The sequence below is a fragment of the Chiloscyllium plagiosum genome, chromosome 7 (assembly GCF_004010195.1).
Source record: "Chiloscyllium plagiosum isolate BGI_BamShark_2017 chromosome 7, ASM401019v2, whole genome shotgun sequence".
Lineage (NCBI taxonomy): Eukaryota > Metazoa > Chordata > Chondrichthyes > Orectolobiformes > Hemiscylliidae > Chiloscyllium > Chiloscyllium plagiosum.
The window spans coordinates 58,778,357-58,795,727 of record NC_057716.1 but is presented as its reverse complement, the minus strand read 5'-3'; the positions used below and the strand labels follow the sequence as shown (position 1 = coordinate 58,795,727).

General features: G+C 42.3%; 1 protein-coding gene across 14 annotated transcripts in view; it reads left to right on the top strand.

The window, feature by feature from the left end:
- Positions 1 to 13,915, top strand: part of baz2ba (bromodomain adjacent to zinc finger domain, 2Ba) — a 356,283-nt gene extending 342,368 nt beyond the window's left edge. For all 14 annotated transcript variants that reach the window (XM_043693834.1, XM_043693833.1, XM_043693828.1 and 11 more), the window contains 3 exons: positions 10,046 to 10,317; positions 12,214 to 12,357; positions 12,464 to 13,915. In XM_043693834.1, coding sequence (XP_043549769.1) covers positions 10,046 to 10,317; positions 12,214 to 12,357; positions 12,464 to 12,617 — 570 coding nt within the window. In that variant the 3' untranslated portion in view covers positions 12,618 to 13,915. The remainder of the gene's footprint in view (positions 1 to 10,045; positions 10,318 to 12,213; positions 12,358 to 12,463) is intronic.
- Positions 13,916 to 17,371: the final 3,456 nt, after the last annotated feature.

Below are 17,371 nucleotides of genomic sequence, written 5' to 3'. Positions count from 1 at the left end.
ACTTATCACTTTCATCTACCTGTCAAATTCCCAGCTATCTTCCCCCTAATGTCAGCCCCCTCCCATTTATCTCTCACCACCCCCCCCCCCCCCAACCAGCCCAGAAATGTCGATTTTCCTATTCTTTGGTTGCTCCCTGACCTGCTGTGCTTTTCCAGCACCACACTCTCGACCCTTTTCAAACAGTTTGCCTTGTGGGACCTTGTCAAAAGCCTTGTAAAAATCCATATAAACTATATCAACTGAACGTCCTTCATTCAAAGAATTAATCGCATTTTCAAGAAAATTCTAACAAACGTATTAGGCATGATCTCCCTCTGAAAAAAGCCATGTTGACTATCCCTAATTAACCTGCACATTTCCAAGTAGGTATTAATTCACTGTTGAGTTTTCTCTAAAAGTTTGTCTACCACTGACATGAGGCTCATGGTCTGCAATTTACTGGTTCACCTCTACCACCCCTCTTAAAAAGGTGAACCACATTTGCTGTCCTCCAGTCCTCTGGCACTTCCACTGTGGCCAGAGAGCAATTAAAAACCTGTGTCAGGGCCCCTACAGTTTCCTGCCTTGCCTCCCACAGGAGCCTGGGATGCAGTTTATCTGAGCCAGGAGATTTGTCTGTTTTTAAGCCTGTTAGAATCTCCAATACCTTCCCATTTCCTCTGTCAAACTGCGAGTTCCTCACAGCCCTTTTCCTGAATTCTGTATTTATGTACTCCTTTTCGAGAGTGAAAACCAAAAAGAAATATTCATTCAGCACTCTTCCAATATCCTGCAGCTTCAAATGCAGGTCCCCTTCATCCCTAGTGGGATCTATTCTTTCCCTGGTTAACATCTTTCCTTTAATGCATTTATAAAATATCTTGGATTTCCACTAATCCTGTTCACAAGTCCTTTTTCACGGCCTCTTTTTGCTCTTCTCATTGCTTTCACTTCCTGTATTTTTCTAGGGCCACACCTGAATTGCTCCTTTTAGACTCTCCCTATTCTTCTTGCTCATCCAGTCCTGAATTGTCCTAGACGTCCAGGGTTCCCTGAACCTATAACTTCTACACTTCCTTATAAAGGGTACATGTTGGACCTGTGCTCTCCCCAGCTCGTTTTTGAATGCACTCAATTGCTCTACTGTAAACTTACTCGTAAGGAGCTGTTCCCAGTCGACTGTGGCCAGATTTTATTTGAATCAAATCTGCCTTCCACAATCTAATTCCTGGGAGTGTACCTAAGCCAAAAGGACTTCAATAGTTTATGAATGCAACTCACCAGTGCCTTCTTGAGGACAATTGAAGATGGGTAATAAATACTTGCCAAAGACACCGAAACCCAGGAGCAAATATATTTTAAAAACTAACCTTTTTTATGAAACCTTATTGAATGCTGTTTGAATGGCCAGATAAACTACACCTGCTATTACATCCTTAAGAACGCTTGAGAAATTTATCTGACAAGATTTCCCTTTTGTAAAAATCATGTTGACTTGTTCTAATCATACTGTATTTTTCTTAGGGCATTGCAGGTTTTCGCAGTTTCCCAAGATTAATGTCAGGCTAGCTAGCTTGCACAGTTTTTTTTTGTCTCTTTCTCTCTCCCTTGACCAGCAATGTCTTATTTGCAGTTCAAGTGGACGTTAAATGAGAGTGCTATAAGGCCAACATCAGAGTCTACTGGAATCTTACTTGGAATAATTAAATAATTTGCATTTAAAAATTCATTATCAGGATGTCATTCAGTTGGTGAGAGTCCATTTAATACCCATCCCAAGTTACCTTCAGGGTTCGCACATATCTTGATGACTTAAGCCAATGCAGTCTGTGAGGTACAGTATATGTTCTCCTCCAATGCTACTAAATGGAGAATTCCACAATATCGATCCAGTGATTATGAGCATTGTGTTTGAATGCTGCTACTTGGGAAGCTTTAATTTTTTTTGCAGCCATTATGTTTATATGAGATAGATGGATATTTTGGGTGAAGGTATCCATTTTAATCATGTGTTTATGCTACATTTATAATAATATTTGTTTTCTTTTGGTATGTGTTTAACTGTCCCCATGACCAATTGTAATTATTAAAATTATTTTATCTTCTGAGAACCTTCCTGATATGACTTCCATAATTTAAGCTTTTAAAAGTCCTAAGCTATTGTCTGTTTCAAATCATTTTGCAGTGTGAGTTAGCTTATCTTACTCCCGTAACGTGTTCAAATGATCTAATCTGAACAGAAACAGTACGACTCTCACTACAAAGCAGATGAAAACGTACATGGAAATCTCTGCTAATTTTCACAGTAAACATAATGCAAACAATGATTCTGAGTTCACGATACTCCTTTTTTTAAAATGTACCATTTTTCAGTTGTAAATTATAATTCATTTCTTAAGACCATATTAGATTAGATTTGATTAGATCAGATTCCCTACAGAGTGGAAACAGGCCCTTCGGCCCAACAAGTCCACACCAACCCTCTGAAGAGTAATGCACCTACCACTATGGGCAATTTAGCATGGCCAATTCACCTGACCCACACATCTTTGGACTGAAAGGAAACTGGAGAACCCGGAGGAAAACCACGCAGACACAGGAAGAATGTGCAAACTCCACGCAGATAGTTGCAAGAGGCTGCAATCGAACCTGGGTCCCTGGCACTGCGACGCAGCAGTGCTAACCATTGAGCCACCTTTCTTTATATAAATGGGAGGATCCATGATAGAATTATAGAACCAGAAAGTCTCAGACTGGATGGAATCATTGCTCCACATTTCTGGTGTCCGAACAATTTAGTCCACAACATGTTCATTTTCAAGGCTTGGGTCCAATTTTTACACGGCAATCTAATTTACTAATCGCAATAAATTCCCTTGGTAAACTGTTCCAACTATCTTTTCCTAAACATACTGTCTCTCGTGTTGTTCTCTCATGGTGTTACAAATATGCTGATTGGTCCCCTTAGGAATGAGGAGGAATCTTTTCCCTAAGGGTGATACATTTATAGAATTCTTTATCATGGAAGGCTGTTGAACCCGTAACTCAAAGGTTTAAGCAACAGGTGAAACTAGCTACTTCATGCTGCGATTATACAGTAGCAGCACAAATTGAGTTTGCCGCTAACAAGATGCTGCCATCAAACTAAAAAGAGATGCTAATTAAAAAGTGAAAGAACTGTAGATGCTGTAAATCAGAAACAAAACAGAAGTTGCTGGAAAAGCTCAGCAGGTCTGGCAGCATCGGTAAAGAGATACTGTTTCGGGTCCAGTAAGCCGCCTTCAGAACTGATGGTAGCTCGGAAACTGTCAGTTTATATGTAGAAGATGGAGTGGGGCAAGGGGGTAAGGACTAAACGATAGGTAGGGATAGAGCCCTGCATATTTGGACTGACAAAGGAGTCGATAATGATCTGGCTGGGAGAGCCGATAGCTGTTAATGGAGACTGCTAGTCGCGAACAATAGGTAGCGTGTAATGGCAGACTATATGATAACAAGGCCTGGGTGTGTGGGAAATAGGGCTAGGACGTGGGGGGAATTCAGGCCCTAAAATTATTGAACTCGATATGGAGTCCAAAGGGCTGCAGGGTTCCTAAGCGGAAAATGAGGCGTTGTTCTTCCAGCTTGCACTGAACTTCACTGGAGCATTGTAGCAAACTAAGACAGAAATAACAAAAACAGAAGTTGCTGGAAAGGCTCAGCAGGACTGACAGCATCTGTGAAAAGAAATCAGGTAATGGTTTGGGACCCCAGCAGCTTCTGTTTTTGATTCTGATTTATAGCATCCGTAGTTCTTTCGGTTTTTACTGAGACAGACGTTGGCCAGGAAACAGGGTGATGTAGTAAAGTGGCAGGCAGCTGGAAGCTGATGGTCTTTTTTCCAGGGAGAACATATATGTTCAGTGAAGCTATCACCCAGTCTACGCTTTGTTTCCCCACTGTAGAGGAGACCACATTGTGAGCAGCGGATGCAGTAGACTAGATTGTGAGAAGCACAGGTAAAGTGCTGCTTCATCTACAGGGTATGTTTGGGCCTTGGATACTGAAGAGGGAGGAGATAAATGGACGGGTGTTACACCTTTGGCGGTTGAAGGTGCTTTGGGCTGTGAGGGCAAGAGTTGGGATTAAAGGAAGAGTGGACCAGGGTGTCCTGCGGAAGGCGGTGGTGGCATCTCATTGGAGGTGGCGCAAATGGCGGCTGATGAACCTCCGAATGTGGATACTGGTGGGATGGTATGTAAGGACAAGGGGGATCCCTATTGCTATTGTGGGAGGGAAGAGAGGGGGGTGAGAGTGGGAATGCGGGAGGTGGGTCTCACCCAGTTGAGGGCCCTGTCGACAACGGTACTGGAGGATCCTCGGTTGAGGAAGAAGGTGGACATTTTGGAGGCTCTCTTGTCCAATTTAGCCTCATCAGAACACATGCGACGGAGACAGGAACTGGGAGAGTGGAGTGGAGTCTTTACAGGAAACGGGTACGAAGATGTATAGTCTAGGTAGCTGTGGGAGTCAGTGGGTTTATAGTGAATATTAATGGCCAGTCTATCCCCAGAAATGGAAACCGATGTCAAGGAAGGGAGGAGTCTGAGATGGACCAGGTGAAAGTGAGGGCAGGGTGGACATTGGATGTGAAATCAATGAACTTTCTCAATTCCAGATGAGAGAGGGAAGCAGCACTAATGATGTCATCAATTTATCAGAGAAAGAGTTTTGGATGGGGGTCAGAATAGAACTGGAACAAAGAATGTTCCACATACCCCACGAAGAGACAGGCGTAACTGGGGCCATGGCCACCCGTCTGACCTGAAGAAAAGTAATTAAAAGAGAAATTATTGAGGGTGAGGATGAGCTTGGCCAAGCGGAGGAGGGTGGTGATGGATGGGAACTGGACCAAATGCCAGGATTTGTTATCCGTATCAATTGCCTTTGAATTGACTGGCTTACAAGGCAATTTCAGAAACCAGTTATGAATCAACCACATTGCCATGGAACTGAAGTCTTGTATAGGCCAGACAAGGTAGGATTATCCTTCTAAAGACCCTGATAGCTTTTTACCATAATTGATGTTGTTCTCATGACTGAGAATAGCTTTCTATTCCAGAGGTTTGTTACTTTAAATTTCACTAGTTGCTGTTTTGAAATTTTTACAAATTTGTTCATTTGTGGGATGTGGGCATTGCTGGCTGGCCAGCATTTATTGCCCATCTCGAGTTGTCCTTGAGAAGAGTGGTGATGAGCTGCCTTCTTGAACCACTGCAGTCCACCTGCTGTGGGCTGACTCTCAATGCCATTAGGGAGGGAATTCCAGAACTTTGAACTTGCAACAAAGCAAACGGCAATGTATTTCCAAGTCAGGATGGTGAGTGCTTGGAGGTGGACTTAATGATGATGGTGTTCCTATATATTTATTCCCTTATCCTTCTAAATGGGTTTGGAAGGTGCTGTCTGAGGATCGTTGGTGAACTTCTGCAGTGCACATTGTAGATAGTACACCCTGCTGCTACTAAGCATCGAAGGTGGAGGACGTAGATGCTTGTCGCTATCGTGCCAATCAAGCAGGCTGCTTTGTCCTGGAAGGTTTCAAGCTTCTTTAGTGTAGGGGCTGCACTAATCCAGGCATTGGGAAGTATTCTGTCACACTTCTGACTTGTGCCTTGCAGATGGTGGACAGGCTTTGGGGAGTCAGGAAGTGTGTTACTCCCCACAGAATTCCTAGCCTCTGATCTGCTGTTGTAGTCACTGTATTTATGTGGTGAGCAGTTGAGTTTCTGATCAATTAAATCCCCCAGGATGTTGATATTGGGGGATTAAGTGATGGTAACACCAATGAATGTCAAGTGGTGGTGGTTAGATTGTCTCTTATTGGTGATGGTCATAGCCTGGCATTTGTGTGGCTCAAATGTTACTTGCCACTTCTCAGCCCAAGCCTGGATATTGTCCAGATTTTGGTGGATAACATTGTGCAATCATCAGTGAACATCCCCACTTCTGACCTTATGATGGAAGGAAGGTCATTGATGAAGCAGCTGGTGATGGTTGGGCCTACGACACTAACCTGAGGGACTCCTGCAGAGATGTCCTGAAGCTGAGATGACTGACCTCCAACAACTACAGGGAGAAAGTGTGGACTGCCGATGCTGGAGATCAGAGATCGAGAGTGTGGTGTTGGAAAAGCACAGCAGGTCAGGCAGCATCCGAGCAGCAGGAGAATCGATGTTTCGGACGTAATGAAGGGCTTGTGCCCGAAACATCGATTCTCCTCGGAAGCTGCCTAACCTGCTTTGCTTTTTCAGCACCACACTCTTGACTCCAACAACCACGACCATTTCCTTTGTGTCAGGTATGACTCTAACCACTGGAGAGTTTTCCTCCGGATCCCCATTGATTCCAGTTTTGCTTGGGCTCCTTGATGCCACAGTCTGTCAAATGAAGCCTTGATGTCAAGGGTGGTCACTCTCACCTCATCTTTGGAATTCCGTTGTTTTGTTCATGTTTGAAGCACTGCTATAATGAGGTCAAGAGCTGAGTGGCCCTGGCAGAACCCAAATTGAGTATCACTAAGTAGGTTATTGATAGCACTGTTGATGACACATTCCATCACTTTACTGATGATTGTGAGTAGACTGATGGGGCAGTAATTGGCCGAGTTGGATTTGTCTTTTTTCTTTTATGTACAGGACATACTTGGGCAATTTTCCACATTGTTGGGTAGATGCTAGTATTATAACTACTGTATACTGGAATAGGTTGGTTAGGGGAGCACCAAGTTCTGGAGCACAAGTCTTCACTACTGTTGCAAGAATATTGTCAGGATCTGTAGCCTTTGCAATATTTAGTGTCTCCAACCATTTCTTGATATCGAGTGGAGTCAGTTGAATTGGCTGAAGACTGGTATCTGTACTGCTGGTGACCACGGGAGGAGACTGAGATGGATCAAGCACTCGGCACTTCTGGCTGAAGATTGCTGCAAAAGCTTCAGCCTTACGTTTTGCACTGATGTACTGGGCTCTTCCATCATTGAGGATGGGGCTGTTTGTGGAGCTGCCTATTCCAGTGAGATGTTACCACGGTAGGTGGCAGGACTGCAGAGCTTAGATCTTATCCATTGTTTGTGGAATCATTTAGCTCTGTCTATCACTTGCTCTTTATGCTGTTTGGCATGCAGGTAATCCTGTTTGGTGGCTTCACCAGGTTGATATGTCATCTTCAGATATGCATGATACTGCTCCTTGTCTGCCCTCCTCAGCTCTGTTGAACCAGGGTTGATCCCCTGGCTTGATGATAATGGTTGAGTAAGGGATGTGCAGGGCCATAACTTTTACAGATTGTGCTGGAGTGCAATTCTACTGCTGGTGATTGCCCACAGTGCAGCATGGATGTCCAGTCTTGACTTGCTGGATCTGTTCGAAGTATATTCCGTTTAGCACGGTGGTCATGCCACATGAGACAGTGGCGATTATTCTCATTGTGAAGCTGGGACTTCATCTCCACAAAGACTTTGCGGTGGTCGCTCTTACTGGTACTGTCATAGACAGATGCATGCAGCAGGCAGATTAGTAAGGATAAGTTCAAGTATGTTTTTCCATCTTGTTGGTTCTCTCATAACCTGCCGCCGTCTCAGTCGAGCAATTTTCCTTTAGGATCTAACCAGCTTGGTCAGTAGTACTGTTGCCGAGCTACTCTTGGCGGTGGACATTGAAATCCCTCACCGAGAGTATATTTTGTGCCCTTGCCATCCTCACTGCTCCAAGTGTTGTACAGCGTGGAGGAGTACCAATTCATCAGTTGAGGGAGGATGGTATCTGATAATCAGTAGTTTTCCATGCCCATGTTTAACCTGAAACCATGAGACTTCATGGGGTCTAGAATAAATGTTGAGGACTCCCAGGACAACTCTATCCTGACTGTGTAACACTGCCGCTACCTCTGCTGAGTCTGACCTGTTGGTGGGATAGGACATATCCAGGAATGGTGATGATGGGATCTACAAAGTATCATTCTGTGAATATGACTGTCAGGCTGTGGTTTGACTAGTCTGTGAGACAGCCCTCCTATTTTTGGCACTAGCCCCCAGATGTTATTGTGGAGGAGTTTTCAGGGTCAACAGGGCTGTTTCTGCCGTTGTCTTTTTCGGTGCCTAGGTCAACGTTAGGTGATCTGTTAGGTTTCATTTCTTTGAGACTTTATTCAACTGAATGGCGAGCTTGGCCATTTTAGAGGGCAGTTAAAAGTCAACCACATTGCTGTAGGTCCGGAGTCACATGTAGACCAGGCCAGGTTGGGATAGCAGATATGGGATTAGGGGTCATTTATTAACTTGGAGAGATGACTGGCTGATGGGTAGAGTCAGGGATAAATGAGTTTTCTCCTGGATGGCAAGATGTTACGGGGTGGGGGTGTGGCAGGCACAGGGTTCGGTCCTTGGACCCCAGCTATTTACAATCTATATTAATGACTTGGATATAGGGATAGCAGGCTCTAGCACCAAATTTGCAGACAACACAAAAATAGGCGGGATGGTAAATTGCAATGAGGAAATAAGAACCTTACAAATAGATATAGATAGGTTAGGAGAGTGGACCAAGGTGTGGCAGATGGAGTTTAATGTGAATAAGTATGAGGTCATGCATTTTGGTCGAAAAAATGGAAAGGCAACCTATTATCTAAATGGGGAGAGACTTCGGAGTGCTCCGGTACAGAGGGATTTGTGTGTCCTCATTCATGAGTCACAGCAGATAATAAAGCGAGTGGAATGTTAGCTTTTATAGCTAAAAGAATAGAATTTAACAGTAAGGAAGTATTGTTGCAACAATGCAAGGCTTTGGTGAGACCACACCTGGAGTATTGTGTGCAGTTTTGGTCCCCTTATTTGAGGAAAGATGTGGTGACGTTGGAGGCAGTTCAGAGGAGGCTCACTAGATTGATCTCTGAGATATGGGCGGCATGGTGGCACAGTGGTTAGCACTGCTGCCTCACAGCACCGGAGACCTGGGTTCAATTCCCGTCTCAGGCGACTCTCTGGGTGCAGTTTGCATATTCTCCCCGTATCTGCGTGGGTTTCCTCCCACAGTCCAAAAATGTGCAGGTTAGGTGAATTGGCCATGCTAAATTGCCCGTAGTGTTAGGTGTAGGGGAATGGGTTGGGTTGCGCTTTGGCGGGTCGGTGTGGACTTGTTGGGCCGAAGGGCCTGTTTCCACACTAAGTAATCCAATCTAATCTAATCTAATAAGGGGATTGTCATATGAAGAGAGATTGAACAGTTTAGGCCTATACTCTCTGGAATTTAGAAGAGTGACGGGAGATCAAATTGGGGTCAATTGGGGAGATCAAATTCAAGATGATAACAGGCATGCATCAAATAGACGTGGAGGGAATGCTTCTTTTGTGGGGCATTCTGGGATGAGAAGTCATAGTCCTAGGATAAGGGGTAGCAAATTTAACAGTTGAGAAACTCCTACTTCCAAAGGGTTGTAAATCTGTGGAACTCGCTAATCCAAAGACTGATGGATGCTGGGATAGTGAGTAAATTTAAGGAGGAGTGAGACAGATGTTTAATTGGTAATGGGTTGAAGAGAAATGAAGAGAAGGCAGGAAAATGGGGGTGAGGAGCATATTAGCTACGATCAAATAGCAGAGCAGACTCAGTAGGCTGAATGGCCTAATTCTGGTCCTATATTTTATGAATTTATTACTACTTTTGATTTGTCACCCTAAATTCTCCACTAACATTTTCTTGATAATTGAATCTACAATTGTTTGGTACTGATGAAGCATGGAGATCCTGAACATGCATATTAAGTATGATGATGCTGAGAACTGAATTCCTCACTTCTGTATTTCTGAATGCCGGACAAATAAATTTTGGAGTTCTCCAAATGATAGGATTTCCAATATGTACTGGTAGAAGGCTTTCTGACCAGTGATATGGTCTGATCTTTCAAATGTGACAAATGTGACAATAGTGAAATTGTGCAGTTGGAAAAGACTTTGCAAAATATATGATGAAATTCTGTAATGTTTGCTACACTAATATACTCTAATGTGATTATTTTCTTTTGGTAGGCAAGTGGTCAGTCCCCACGGAGTAAAAAGTTCCTAAGTCGTCCAAGAAAAAGTTTTGAACAGAAGAAGGGTAGAAGGTTATCTGGAGCCAGTGTTAGTGATGAAGAGGAAACAGCTAGTACCAGCAGCACTCCAAAGAAAGGAGGAAAAGAATCCAAAAAACGAAAGATGGATGACAGCTCATCTTTGAACTCACCTAGGCTAGAGGGTCCATCACCTACCAAGAAGTGGAAAACTGTAAAAGATAATAGCAAGGATTTGGCTTTGTGCAGGTATGAACTGGTCTTTCACATACATAGATGTGTTTAATATAAATAATTAACTTTGATCCAGTGTGACCCATAATTCTTGGAAGAATCATTAATGGGGTGTGGGTATTGCAGGTTACCCTTGAGAAGTTAGTGGTGAGCTACCTTCTGGAATGACTGCAGTTCATTTGGTGTAGGTACATCCACAGTGGTGTTAGGAAGGTAGACCCAGGATTTTGATGCAGTCACACTGAGGAAATGGTGATTATATTTCCAAGTCAAGCTGGTGCATGGCTTCGAAGAGAACCTGCAGGTTTCCTATGTTTTTTGCTGCACTGTCCTTTCAGATTGTAATGGTTGTGGGTTTGGAAGGTATTGTCTAAGAAGACTTGGCGAATTTCTGCGGTGCATCTTGTGGCTACTACACACTGTTGCTTATGCTGAGCATCGCTTTGGTAGGAATGTTTGTGAATGTGGCAGCAATCAAGAGAGCTGCTTTGACTTGGATGGTGTCGAGCTGCTTGAGTTTTGTTGGAACAGCATTCACGGAGTATTCCCTCACAGTCCTGTCCTATGCCTTGTGGGTGGTGAACAGGTTTTTGGAGTCTTACTCAGGTTCTCTTCCCATATTACCAGCCCCTTGCTGTCTGTGGGGAAAGATTGTTAAAATCTAAATTTGTTAAATTCATTATTAGGGTCAGAAGCCCAATGAAACCAAAGGCTGTTATCCTTAAGTTTACATTGACATTTATTGGTTGATGTGGAAGGCTGAGCTTAGAGAGAGAATTGGTCAGAAGTTCTGTAATATGTAAAAGGATGAAGCTGTTCAACTAGCATTTGTTTTTCCCAATCTACACTGGATCTCGGCAATGAACACCAAATTGCTGGTTTAGACGAAATATGAGGAAATCTCATTTTGACATTTGAATCCTGTCTGGTGGTATTGAAGCAGTTGAATTGGCTGATTTGTCAGCTGCTCTGCATAGAGTGAAATATGCTGGGCACAGAGAGCAGGTATTGGGCTTGATGGAGCACTGGAGCATTGCAACAAAGAATGAATAATGAAAAGGCGGGAGGGGAAAGATCTTTTTGAAAAAATAGTATTAGAGGATAGTGTTTGAGATAGCAGAAATGATAGTGAACTATCTGTCAAACAGTTTAAACAGAATATTCCAGAGCTTAGTCATCAGGCAGTTGATGGCACAGCTTTTTGTGGAAGCATTCTCTAGCGTTCTACATCTTTTTGAGTGATGAGTTATTTCTTGATTTCAATCCAAAATGATCTACTTAAATTTTAAGTTTTATTTCCTCTCATTAGAATGTATTTCTGAAACAACTGCTTGTACTTTGTATATGTTTTCTTGCAATTAATAGCTTTTTACATTCTTTCCACTTTTGCTTTAATTGTGTGAGACCTTTCTTGTAATGTGATTCTGAACCTTAACTTGTTTGTTGACCATTAACTACACAGATGGTACTTTTGACTTTGAGGGACAGGTTTTGGCATTGTACTGAACATTTCCCCCACTGTTTGTAAACTTGTCCATGGACAGTTAAACACAGTTTACTGCTGTCATTTTATTTCCCATCCTTTCTAAATTTATCTTAAATTTAAAACCTTGGTTTATAATTTTCCCTCCTGGCTCACAAACCTTATAGCAAATTCTGACAATTGATGGCACTGGCTTACTGTAAGATTTATTAATTAATTTTGTTTTTATTACTAATCATTAAAAATATTGTAGTCTTCATTTTCGCCTTGCTGATTATCATATTCTTTTAGAAAAGCAATTTGAATGCATTCTCAATATTTATTGCATTTGTCACTTGAGATGTTCTGTTTCTCTCAGTTTGATGTAATTTGAAACTTGCTTGTGTTGAAACTTCATTGAAGTTGAGTAACTTTTTTTTTGAAAACAGCATTATGCTATCGGAGTTGGAAACCCATGAGGATGGTTGGCCCTTTTTACTCCCTGTGAACTCCAAACTGGTACCAGGATATAGAAAGGTTATCAAGAAACCCATGGACTTCTCTACAATTAGAGAAAAACTCAGCAATGGATTGTAAGCATCAGAATATTTTTCGTCCATCATATTTGAAGTAATCAAAATCAGATAGATGTATCTTTCATTTAGCAATAACTGATTCCTAAACCACATTCTTTTCTAGATATCCTAATACCGAAGTATTTGCTGTGGATGCAAGACTAGTATTTGACAACTGTGAAACATTTAATGAAGACGATTCAGATATAGGCAGAGCTGGTCACAACATGAGGAGATTTTTTGAGAAGCGATGGGCTGAGCTTTTTAAGGGAAGCTAATGCAATCACAATATGAATTAAAATATACGACATTTGGACCAGCAGCCTGAAATACTGGTGTCTTCAAATCTGTAGGGAAGTGCAGGATAATTTGCACAAAAGCAACAGATACTTCACATCACTGCTTACGATAGGGAAGTATCAGCCAAGGATTATTGTCGAAAAGAAGGTTTGCTCCTTTGGAGATCATAGCTCTTGAACTATGGAAATGTTTTACGGACAGCTTCGGTAGAACAGGGAAGCACACCCAAAGAGTTCAGTGGCATGGGGTGGTCCTAGTGCAATAGCAAACAATATTTCAAAAACGCACTGAAATAATATACAACCACCAGAGCTGTAAAAGGGGACTGGAATTTCTCTCCCCTTTTATGTAAAAAAAAATGGAAGTAAATGGAAAAAATCTTGAATTTTTTCGTAGCTTATTTTAGTGAATGTATTTAATTTTTGTTAATTTATGAGTAAAATGTCAAGTCTTCATTTTCTATGAAAAGGAAGAGGCAGCAAAATTGCTTTAAATCTTCAAGGAAATAAAACAACGAATGTTTTTGAATAATAAAACAAAGCCAATTAATAATTGTTTACACTGTTCTGTCCGGGAAGGACACTGGAGAACCTGTTGTTACTGTAGACATAATTTACAGATCTGCTTATCAATGCACCACCTACTTAGTCTCAAGGTAAATTCAAGAACAGTGGATCAACAAAGAAACATCTGTATATAATTGTTCATTATTGTTAATATTAATTAAGTCTTGTTCAGATATGTATGATGTGTACATATTGTTTGCAGGCATTGAATATTGTTATGCCTTAGAATAACCGTAGCATTTTATTTTAGTGTTAAAATTATTATACATATATGGCTTGTACATATCCTCTACAAACACTGTGGAATCTCCTAATGTTGGGTAGTGCCTGCCTTTAAAACAGGGTGTAGGGGATATTAGGTTTTCCATTTTCTATTTTTGTTATATAATTTTGAGCCACAGTGGTCTCAAATTCCAATGTAATCATTTGTATCCATACAATAAATTACAATTTCCTATACACAGTATTTTTCATAATGCATTTCCCTCCATCTGCCTTGCCACGAAACCTGGTACACAATGGCTCTTTGTAAGCACTGTGTTTTGCAGTGGCCAGTTGGAGGCAGCTCAGATCAGAAATTTTTGTACCTGAGTCAAAGTACTTGAAGTTATTTTATTTAAATATGTTGTGAAAAAGGGTAGTTTCTTTCTTAGGAGCATTATTTTTCACTAGTATGTGTGGCACGGACATAATAAAAGGGTGTTTTCCAATTCTGTTTTCTATTTGTTTTGATTTCTATAATCTACAGAATATTTTACTACTCTGTTGATCATGAAAACTTTTATAAATTAATTTCAATACAAGTGTGTACATAATATGTAATATAAAAATATTTTGTCTGTTTCATCTGCTGATGAACCATATCATAGATTAACTGATAGCTAACTCACTAAAGCAAATTGCACCATTTTATAGCAGTTTTAAACTAGCTATATTGAATGTGGCCCACTTTGACAAAATCATCAAGAGCTGTTAGTTTTTTTGACATACTAGAAACGAATCAGTAAAATTTGGAATAAATAAATTCAAATTGTGATCAATACTTGATTAGGAAAAACCCATAAGAGAAATTAGTTTAAACTTGGGAATAATGATTTGTATGCATACATATTTTCTGCATCTTACTGCAACTTTTCAAAATATTAGCAAACCTCCTGTGATATTCTAAGACTAGGGATGGGTAAAGTAGCAACATGCAACACCTTAAATTTTAATTTAATTTTATTTTGAGGTATTTAAGTCAATTACAATTATAGACCAAGTTCAAGACAATCAGTCTAAAGTACCTCTGGTCTTACTAAATACAAGACCACTCCAGGTTCCAAATGTGTTTTCACAACTTTTATAGAATTTATCACCATTCATTATGAATGAAATGATATCATTAAAAGCAGTATTTTTTGGGGGATGGCTGTACACAACAAAGGTTGACTGAGCACAGGCCTCTTATTCTTGACTGAAGTTCTTCAATTTTAAGTATTCTAATGGACCAAACCATCACTTTTTAACCTTGCTAGCCATGATCCCAAGTGCATGATCAAAAATGTTGTGAACTCTAATTGACTCATTAATATGTAAACAGTAGATGATCAATCTTGAACTGGCTAAGCATTTTCTTAATTCAGTCATGGGATGTGAACATTGCTCATTGGGCCAACATATGTTACCCATTCCTAGTTGCATTTAAAAAGGTGGTGGTGAGGCTCCCTTCTTAAATTACTGCAGCCCACTTTCTGTAGGTAGACCCGCAATGTTGCTATGGTAAAAATTCAAAGATTTTGACCCAGCAACAGTGAAGGAATTTCAATATATTTCCGAATCAGGATGATGACTGTCTTGGAGGGGAACTTGCAGTTGGTGGTGTTCCCATGTATCTGTTACCCTTGTCCTTCTAAAGATGAAGAGATCGAGGGTTTGGAAGACACTATCAAATGATCTTTAGTGAATTTCTGCGGTGCATCTTGGAATGGTACACACTGCTGTTACTGACAGTCAGTGTTAGCATGGCTGAATGTTTGTGCATGTGGTGCTCCATTCCTGATTGGTTTCTTTAAAAGTGATGGTCTTCCTGACATCAATTTCTGCTATTCCTGATCCATTCTTTGCCATGCCAACTACTTTTTAAGATAATTTATTTTGTAAAAGATTGTCCCTTATCACCTTCATAAATCTCGACCAAAAGAAGGTAGCACCAATTAACAATATATGCATCTGTTTACAGCACATGGAGTCACTTCCCAGTGAATAACTATCATCCCAAATGACTCAAGTCATAGATCTAAATGTTCTATAAAACAAATCTAAAATCCTTTAATATTGCTGAGAAAACTTTTAGCTTTTTAATCTCTCACTAATCAGGACAACTCATGATAAATAACAAATTTAACATGCTGTATGAGAGTGCTGATTGTTTAGGAAGTGCATTCTGATTGTGAGAGCTTGATGTGATGAAAACATTGGTTAGTCATGATTGGCAGCAAAGGACTCACCTTCATCCCCCTCCGCCCACGCATCAATGAATTTAATACATGCCGTGACATCGAACACTTCCGCCGCCTCCGAGCTTACTTTCACAATTAGGACTCCCGCCCACTTTCCGAGGACCCCTTCATCCGCCTCCAACAAACTCCATCCACCTGGACACCACGTGCTGGCCTATTACCCGCCCTTGACCTCTTCATTTCCAACTGCCGCCAAGACATTAACTACCTTAACCTGTCTACCCCCCCCCCCCCCCACTCCAACCTCTCATCCTCACAACGCGTTGCCCTCCAATCCCTCTGCTCCAATCCCGACCTCACCATCAAGCCAGCAGATAAAGGGGGTGCAGTGGTCGTCTGGCGTACTGACCTCTCCACCGCTGAAGCCAGACGCCAACTCGAGGACACCTCCTCATACCGCACCCTCGACCATGACCCCACATCCCCATCACCAAACCATCATCTCCCAGACCATACAGAACCACATCACCTCAGGAGATCTCCCACCCACAGTTTCCAACCTCATAGTCTGAGAACCCTGCACTGCCCGGTTCTACCTCCTTCCTAAGATCCACAAGCCTGACCACCGTGGTCGACCCATTGTCTCAGCATACTCCTGCCCCACTGAACTCATCTCTACCTACCTCGACACTGTCCTATTCCCCCCAGTCCAGGAACTCCCCACATACGTTCGAGACACCACCCATGCCCTCCACCCAAGACTTTGTTTCCCCAGCCCCCAATGCCTCTTCTTCACCATGGATATCTAATCCCTCTACACCTTGATCTGCCATGACCAGGGCCTCCAAGCCCTCCGTTTCTTCCTCTCACGACGTCCCCAACAGTACCCTTCCACCGACGCTCTCATTCGTTTGGCTGAACTGGTCCTCACCCTTAACAATTTCTCCTTCGAATCCTCCCACTTCCTCCAGACTAAAGGTGTAGCCATGGGCACCCGTATGGGCCCCAGCTATGCCTGTCTCTTTGTTGGCTACGTAGAACAGCCCATCTTGCGTAATTACATCGGCACCACTCCCCACCTCTTCCTCCGCTACATTGATGACTGCATTGGCACCACCTCGTGCTCCCGCGAGGAGGTTGAACAATTCATCAACTTCACCAACACATTCCACCCTGACCTTAAATTTACCTGGACCATCTCTGACACCTCCCTCCCCTTCCTGGACCTCTACATCTCCATTAATGACCGACTTGACATCGACATTTTTTTTACAAACCCACCGACTCCCACAGCTATCTGGATTACACCTTTTCCCACACTACCTCCTGCAAAAATGCCATCCCGTATTCCCAATTCCTCCGCCTCCGCCGTATCTGCTACCAGGAGGACCAGTTCCACCACAGAACACACCAGATGGCCTCCTTTTTTAGAGACCACAATTTCCCATCCCACGTGGTTAAAGATACCCTGCAATGCATCTCGTCCACATCCCGCACCTCCCCCCTCAGACCCACCCCTCCAACCGTAACAAGGACAGAACCCCCTGGTGCTCAGCTTCCACCCTACCAACCTTCGCATAAACCAAATCATCCGCCGACATTTCCGCCAGCTCCAAACGGACCCCACCACCAGAGATATATTTCCCTCCCCACCCCTTTCCGCCTTCCGCAAAGACCGTTCCTTCCGTGACTACCTGGTCAGGTCCACGCCCCCCTACGACCCAC